This window comes from Caloenas nicobarica, chromosome 4, assembly GCF_036013445.1.
Source record: "Caloenas nicobarica isolate bCalNic1 chromosome 4, bCalNic1.hap1, whole genome shotgun sequence".
NCBI classification, from domain to species: domain Eukaryota; kingdom Metazoa; phylum Chordata; class Aves; order Columbiformes; family Columbidae; genus Caloenas; species Caloenas nicobarica.
The window spans coordinates 1,429,731-1,437,806 of record NC_088248.1 but is presented as its reverse complement, the minus strand read 5'-3'; the positions used below and the strand labels follow the sequence as shown (position 1 = coordinate 1,437,806).

At 47.6% G+C, this 8,076-nt stretch overlaps 1 protein-coding gene across 1 annotated transcript; it reads left to right on the top strand.

The window, feature by feature from the left end:
- Window positions 1–36: 36 nt before the first annotated feature.
- On the top strand, window positions 37–4,837 carry POMK (protein O-mannose kinase). The gene is made up of 2 exons (XM_065635011.1): window positions 37–615; window positions 1,116–4,837. The coding sequence occupies exons 1-2, from the start codon at window positions 310–312 to the stop codon at window positions 1,887–1,889; spliced, it is 1,080 nt and encodes a 359-aa protein (XP_065491083.1). The 5' UTR covers window positions 37–309; the 3' UTR covers window positions 1,890–4,837.
- The last annotated feature ends 3,239 nt before the right edge of the window (window positions 4,838–8,076 follow it).

The following is an 8,076-nucleotide window of genomic DNA, read 5'->3' as shown; positions in this document are numbered from 1 at the left end:
CTGCTCCGCCCCGGGGCGGGGCCGCCGCCGCCGCCGCCGCCACCCTCGCCACCCTGCGCGGCCGCGGAGCGCGGCCGGTCCTTCCCGCCGCGGCCTGCGGGGTCATGCGGCCTCGGCCGGGGCGGGCGGCAGCGCGGGCCCCGCGTGGGAAAGCAGCGAGGTGAGCGTCGAGCAGGGAAACCGGCTGTAGCATCTCCAGCCGGCCATGTGGCCTGCGCCGTGGGCTCAGGGCTGCGGCTGCACAGTCTGCCACGAAAAATCCCCCGCGACGGGAAGAGGCTCGCGCTCATCATCACTCATCCGGCTTTGATGGAGAGCGCAGGAGCCATGGAAAAGAAACCGCATTTGGTGCGGAGGGAGTTTCCTCCCAGGGAGGTGTCGTCGGCGTCGCTGGCGTTGCTGCTGGCGGCCGTCCTGCTCCTCAACGCCCTGCTCTACCTGTACCTCAGCGAGCCTCGCGGCTCTGCGGGACGCGCCGAAACGGACCCGGGCCTCTGCCCTTTCGGGCACTTCAAACTGGGAGGGGTGAAGAATTGTTCCCCGTGGCTGTCCTGTGAAGCCATGAACAGGGAAGTCAGGAAACTCAAACGTGTGGGTGAAGGCGCTGTGAAAAAGGTGAGTTTGGTTTTCCTTTCTCCTGTGGATAAAAGAGCTCTCACCGTTTGCTGGCTAGTTATTGCCCAAACCGTTGTTATCGTTATCCTCACAGCAGGTAATTACTGTAGACATCCATGGCTATTGATGAGAATGGTGACGGGAGCCCTGGGCCACCTCCCTGACACCAAACAACATCCAGCTACACAAGCAAAATGACAGAGATCAGTGGAGGGCTTGTGGAGCGTGGTACAATTGTGGCAGAGTAAGATGGGCCGGTTGGGTGGTGTGAAAACATTTAATTCATCCGCATTGCCCATTCCAAAGAAAACTCAGAAAATCGTGATGTAATCACATCAGGAAGGGTTTGCGGTGACAGGTACATGGCCCTACCTCAAGGCTTGACTCTGGATGGCTGTAGCTTGCACTTGTGACTAAGAAAGTCACTTGGGGCTGGAAGCAGCTGGTGGAAGAAAGTTCTCTTGTCCCCACTGTCTTAGGTGTCTCTTGTGTCTCCTCAGGTCTTCCTTTCCGAGTGGAAGGAGAACAAAGTGGTTGTTTCGCAGCTCACCAACCCCGAGTTGAAAGAGGACTTTCTCCACGGACTGAAGATGCTGAAAGCGCTCCAAAGCCAGCACGTTGTCCGGCTGCTTGGCTTCTGCGAGGAGCAGTTCACAATCCTCACGGAGTACCATCCGCTGGGCTCCCTGAGGGGCCTCAATGAGACTCTCCACATACCCAAGTACAAGGCTATGAACACCTGGTATCGCAGGTTGATGCTCGCTATAGACTACGTCAGCATCCTTCGGTACCTCCACAACAGCCCTCTGGGCACCCTGGTGATGTGTGACTCCAATGACCTGGACAAGGTCCTCTCTCAGTATCTCCTAACAAGTGACTTTCACATCTTGGTGAATGATTTGGATGCTTTGCCTCTTGTGAACAGAAGTGCTGGCAGGCTGGTGAAGTGCGGTCATCGGGAGCTGCGGGGTGAGTTTGTGGCTCCTGAGCAGCGTTGGCCCTACGGAGAAGAGGTCCCGTTTGAGGACGACCTCATGCCCCACTACGATGAGAAAACAGATATCTGGAAAATCCCCGATGTCTCCAGTTTTTTCTTGGGCGACGTTGAAGGGAGTGACATTGTGCGACTGCACTTGTTTGACATCCACGCAGCATGTAAGAAGAAGGACCCATCTGAAAGGCCTTCTGCCCAAGAGGTCTTGGACACCTACCGGAGAGTTCTAGCTCTGCTGAGTCGGGAGGTGGCCATGCCTGGGACTAGGGAAATGTTATAGGGAATCAGGAGACAATACACTGAAGTCGGTGTCCTTCCTATTTATTTACCTTGCCTGAAGGGCAAAATCTCTATCCCCGAAACTGAGAAGACAAGAACTCATACCTTTTGATTAAAAAAAATATATATATATACAAACCTAATGCTGGAGCTGTGCAAGCTTTCCAGTGGCATTCCCTAACCATTCTGTGATTCCATCTATCACTGGAAGAGGAGGAGGGATAGAAATTAAATGAAGGGAGAGAGCTGAAGAGTTGCTTTGTCTCATTCACTTATCCTTGCTGAGTGTCATCATGACTCAGTGGAAGGAGGGAGAACAAGGAACTGGAAAAGAACGTAACTTCCTTCCTCAGCAGTGAGCATTAAATGTGAGCTTTGGAAAATAAAAGCCCTATTTTCAGAGCATACAGCTCTATTGGGTATGAACTCAAAGCCCACTAGGCATAAAGAAAGGCTGTTTTCTTCTCAGTGTGCCGCAGAGAAAGCTCTTGGTACCTACGTGGATGTTACAGCCTGGTACCAACAGTTGGAGAGGAAGAATAATGATGCCTTAATCCAGCAGTAGGCTGGGATTGGGATGTCCTCGCACTCGGGGAAAAAACAGGAATGATATGAATGAGACACATGGACATTAGGCACCTGATGACTTCTTGTTCTGTGGACTAGGTCTTTGAAAGGCCGAAGGGCCTGAGACAACTTTCATGTTGTCTTGACTCGAGAGGCGAGTTGAAAGCAGAGAAGTACTTGGTCCTTTCTGCTGAAGAGTTTGTTTCTGTTCTTTGGATGCGCAGATATTCCTCTTCACCTAAACAACCAGGTTATGACTGCGCTGAGGTCATGCAGTCAGTCTGTCTGTGTTATGTTCAAGTGCACGTGTGTTCTAGTGCTACCAACATTTTATTACACATGAGAAAATTTTCCTGCAAATGACTAAATTCATTCAATGCCAGCAGGAGTCCTTTTTTATGAGATTTTTTTGCCATTTTCCACTTCTGCAGTGGAAAATGGTAAAAAAGGTTATATATACTTGAAAGGAAAATCAGCTTCTGATGGCTGTGAAGTAAACATACCGTGCACGTTTTATGAGTAGCAAGGACAGACAAGAAGAACCTGCCAAGCTTAAGCTGGTCTCTCACCTAAGACAAGCTTCTGCTTGGATCCATGCTCTGTCATGTACCGTTGCACATTGCAAACGACCAGATTAATGTCACAAGAGGGAAAATAAACTTGGATAAGTTCTGGTTCTGAAAAATTGTCTTGCCATGGAGATGTTTCTCTCTGTTCCTGGATGAAATAGTTCCAATTTTTTTAAAAAAGGTGTTTCCCTAAACATTCACCCTGAGTACTGGGTCCTCCCCATGGCTCTTCCCTGTTCCGTCTCCTTCAGCTTGGGTGTTGTCGAGCCTTGTATTTCAGCAGGAATAAGTGACATTTGTTCTCCACACAGCATTATGGAGCTTCAAAGTTTCTTTTTTGGGATATTGTTTCTGTCTCCGAGGGAACACTAGATGGCACCAGGAAGGTCAGTTTAGCTGTAGTTATTAGCAGTCGCAGTTTGTCATGCCCAAACATAGCCAGGAACAGGCTCCGAGCCAGGATTTTGCTAGCAAACTTTTACAACCCCCTGAAAAATTTCGTCCTGTTTGCATTAGCGAGTCTGTAGTAACAGGACAGACAGATTTAAGGGCTGTCAGAAGAGCCACACGTGCCACTTGAAGGGGCTGCCTCTCCTTCAACTTGTTCATGGTGTTTGTGTACTTTACCATCCTTTTTCATCTCAGCCTGGTGCAACCTCAAGCAAGTTTCAGTGTCACCTCCTTCCAGTCCTTCAGTAAAATCAGAGGCATTTGCACCCTCTCCATCTTGCCATTCTTCCCCACTAATCCCTTCTGCAATCTCAAGATTGTGTGAATCCCTTCCTGCCCACATTTCCAGCTCCTTTGCCCCTGAGGGGAAGAGGGAAGGCCCTCCTGAGAGGGGAATGAGGGGCAGGACAGCTCTACACACAGTTGGCTCTCCTCTTTCCAATTCTCTTTGCTGGCCATTCCAGTTTTCACCAATTTCTTTTTTTGAGGGATACTTTTAAAGCCCATGTTATTCTGGAGTGAATAGAGCTGTAGCGGTTAAGCCTATCAGAAATTTAGAATACCACACCAACTTTTTGAAATTCTATCACAAGCTCTAAACCAATATTTTCCTTTGGTGCCACTTAAACAAAACATCAGATCATTATCTTTGTGAAAAAACAGCCCTGCTGTTTGCCAAGTATAATTTGTGAGATATTTGGCAGAATTTGCAACTGTAACCGATTCTATCATTATGACTGTAATGTCTTACCAACAGTCAAGAGACCCTGGGAACGAGAAAAAAGTGGTTCTGAAGTTCTTCTAGCATGATATAATGCACATATTTGCAGGGTTCATCCAAATAAATTATATGCTAGGTAGTACTTTTTTAAAAGAAAAAGGATTTTGTGGTTTTATTTTAATTGAAATACTGTATACTTGAGATGACCACATGATTTCAAATAATTGTCGGTCTGTGCTCTGAAGTCTGTACTCCAGTATTTATCAGGATTAAATGGTGAATATATTTGCATTACAGTGATATTTATGTCTCAGCAATTTCTGATTCTGTTTAGCTCTGGGGAATTCAAAATCCATGAAAAATTATCTATTTATATAGAGAGATACACAGAGATTCTTTGGCCAGAATTTTGAAAAGAGTGAGCATACTGTTAGATTCCAGCATTCACATTTTGGATATGAAGTAAACAGATTTTCAAAACTGTCAAATATTCAGCAGCTTTTTCAGTCAAACTTATAGTAGTTGGTGGATGCCAAGGACTTTTGGGAAGTTAATTCTTTCCTTGTAGAGCTGGAAAACCCTGTTCAGCAATTCTCTTGATAAATCTATGGAACCGAAGTGGGTGCTTTTATCAAGTATGCGCTAGGTTTCTTTGGGGAATGAACAAAGTTCTCACTTCTGAAAAAGTTGGTTTGGTTGTTTTTCTTAATTAAAATCACACAGCTACGTGTTTTTCTGCCCAAGAGTGTGTTCCTGTGAGGGGTTGTGTCTGATTCATTGCTGAAACTCCCCAGGCTTACTTGCTACTGTGCAATGTTGGAAAACTAGCCACTAAGCCTGGGTCTCCATGAGCTACGTTTTGCCAAAATAGCTTATGCACATACTATATATTTTTATTAATATATATGATTTGTTTGATGCCTACATGCTTTGGTCACAGGCCAGGATCCTGGAGGTCAGATGCTCCACAGAGCACACAGGGATAGTCCTTTCCCTGCAAGCTGCTTTACTATAAGAAAACAGAAAACAACTGACGTCCTCCTCACCCATTAACAGCGTCTGCAAGCATTGGTTGTCCCATCCCACCTCATCCAAGCTACAAATAAATTCGCTCCATCATCTACACAGACAGGTCACACCTCTGAGCAAACTCACTAGCAGCTTCCATTCCCATTTCTGAAGGTGTTTCAGGACCCCAGAAACTAAGCCCAAGCTATAAAAGGAAAGAACAGGATACCAGGACAAGCTAATCCAGGCTTAAGAGTCGCCCAACTTTGGTATTTGAAGCAGATTCCTCTCGAAAGCCAGGCAGAAGGCCTACACACCCAGAGCTCCCACTGTTAACGGCCAGTGAGTGGGAGATCACCCCTTTTTCACAGGTTGGCAAGGCTGTCACACTCACCACAGCCCCAGACGTTGTGCTTCTCAACCTAAACCTGTCCTAACCCACTGCTTAACATTTGCTAACCTCAGAGGGGCACATGGGGGAAGAAAATCTCCCTCTGCCTGTCTCCAAGGTTGGGGGTGGGTGGATTATCTGCTCCTTAAATTGAACATTTAATTAAATCAAACAAACCGGGCACCTGCTGCGGGAGGCAGAGTCCGTCCTTGTGTGCTGAAGGCTGCAGAGAAAGCCCTGAGGCCTGGAGTTGTGCTGCGGGGATGCAGTCCTTGCGTTCCTCCGGACAGGAAGCCGAGTCCTGGGGCGTTCCAGCCCCTTCCCGGGTTGGCCAGAGCTGAGCTGCAGGGTTAATACAAAAAGTGCCTTTAGGTCCAGCTTAAACACAGCTTCTCTACACCCAGTACAAGGGAGCCCGATCTCAGCTGAGGTCCAGACGTAGCACTGAAACCCAAGTTACTTATGTTTATTCTTTCTACTTTTCTTCCACAGACTTGTAAAGCTTTCTTGTCAGGCCTGCTAGCAGAAAAGTTCAACATACTAAAAAGGCAAACAAAGAGCCTCAGCTTCAGGAGAAATTGTTCAATATCCCTGGGAAACCATGCTTAATTAACTGTGTCGTGTTGCGTAAGCAGTAACTCTTTTTTTGTCTTAGTGGTTTCCACAGTTCTGTGCATGGGTGCCATCCCGATTTAATAACCTAGAATTATGTCTAATTGCTATTCTCCTTTCCCACACCGTGTGGGGCAAGAAACTTTTCTCATGATAACAGTGCCTTAGCTTTTTTTAATTATTATTATTTTTACATTGTCATTTTAACTCATCTCCTATTCTTTTATGCCCTGGCCCATGGCATCTTAAAATGAAGCTATTCCATAGCTTGAAAACAGTGTGACTTGGCACGTTTTGCACTGAGAAAGCAGCTCCCCAAAGGATGGTGTTCCCCCAGGCTGGCTGGATGTTTGCAAAATGGGTGCAATGCAAGCGAGGTGTCCGGAGCCCCCCATGCTCAGGACAGGGTGAGAGCAGGAGGACTCATTCGGAATATTTCACATACGTTAGATCAATCACACCCTAAAAATATTTGGGTTTTCCCCTTATTGCCTTACAAAGGGTGAAGACAGATAACCACAACATGAGCGCAAACCCCAAATGTGTGCACAGTAGACGGCGATGAACCATATTCACAACGTCTACGCTGTAATAGTTGCAGTGTCTGAAGGAAGATCCAGTAAAAGCAGGCACCAGGGCCAGAGCGGGGTAGAAAGCAGCTTGGGAGCGGAGAAAGGACAGCACACCTCACCTATAATGTAGCTCAAACATGCCACACCAGGCAGTACAAAAATGTGTGTAACTCTGGTAGTTAATCTGCATCTCATTAAGTAGCTCAAGTTTTCAAGTTTCTAAACTGAAACTCTTGCTCTGCTCTGCCTTTTCTGCCAAAGCGGAATCCTACAAATCTACTTTTTGGCATCAGGGGCATACGGAACACAGGAGTAAGCTCTGCTTCTCTAGCACCTCGATATCCAGCAACTCCCATTTTGGCACCAAAAAAAAAAAGGCAGCAAGATTTTTCAGAAAGTTCTATTTTGACAACTGTCAAATTTAGTTTCTATGTGAACAGTGAAAGTGCTTGACCACCTCAAGCCCCTTTTTCTCTAGACACTGCTTCACTTCTGAGCTCCATCCCATGCAGCTCTGCCACGGCAGCACAAACACCAGCCACAGCGGGCAAAGGTCTCTTGACTCCAAGTCTGCGGCAATGAGGAACGATTCATAGACGCAGACAGAGAGGCACAGGCACAGAGCTCTTGTCAGCAGCGAGAGCAGAGCCAGGCTGAGCTGAGCCCTCTTTTATTAACAGTTCTCAATTTATAGGTTTACGGATACGGGGCTGGACCAAGAGGTTAGAGAGGGTGTTTTTTCAACCAATGTTATCCCAAACACACCACACTCATGTCGTGATTGTTTTCAGTCACATTCCCATGCGTAGGTCGAGAGAGGTTCTCCTTCCCCTCTACTCTGCCCTGGTGAGGCCGCATCTGGAATATTGTGTCCAGTTCTGGGCCCCTCAGTTCCAGAAGGACAGGGAACTGCTGGAGAGAGTCCAGCGCAGCCACGACGACGCTGGAGGGAGTGGAGCATCTCCCGTGTGAGGAAAGGCTGAGGAGCTGGGGCTCTGGAGCTGGAGAAGAGGAGATTGAGGGGTGACCTCATTGATGGTGATCAATATGGAAAGGGGGAGTGTCAGGAGGATGGAGCCAGGCTCTTCTCGGTGACAACCAATGATAGGACAAGGGGCAATGGGTGCAAACTGGAACACAGGAGGTTCCCTTAACTATGAGAAGAAACTTCTTCCCAGTGAAGGTGCCAGAGCCTGGCCCAGGCTGCCCAGGGGGGTTGTGGAGTCTCCTTCTCTGCAGACATTCCAACCCGCCTGGACACCTTCTGTGTAACCTCATCTGGGTGTTCCTGCTCCGGC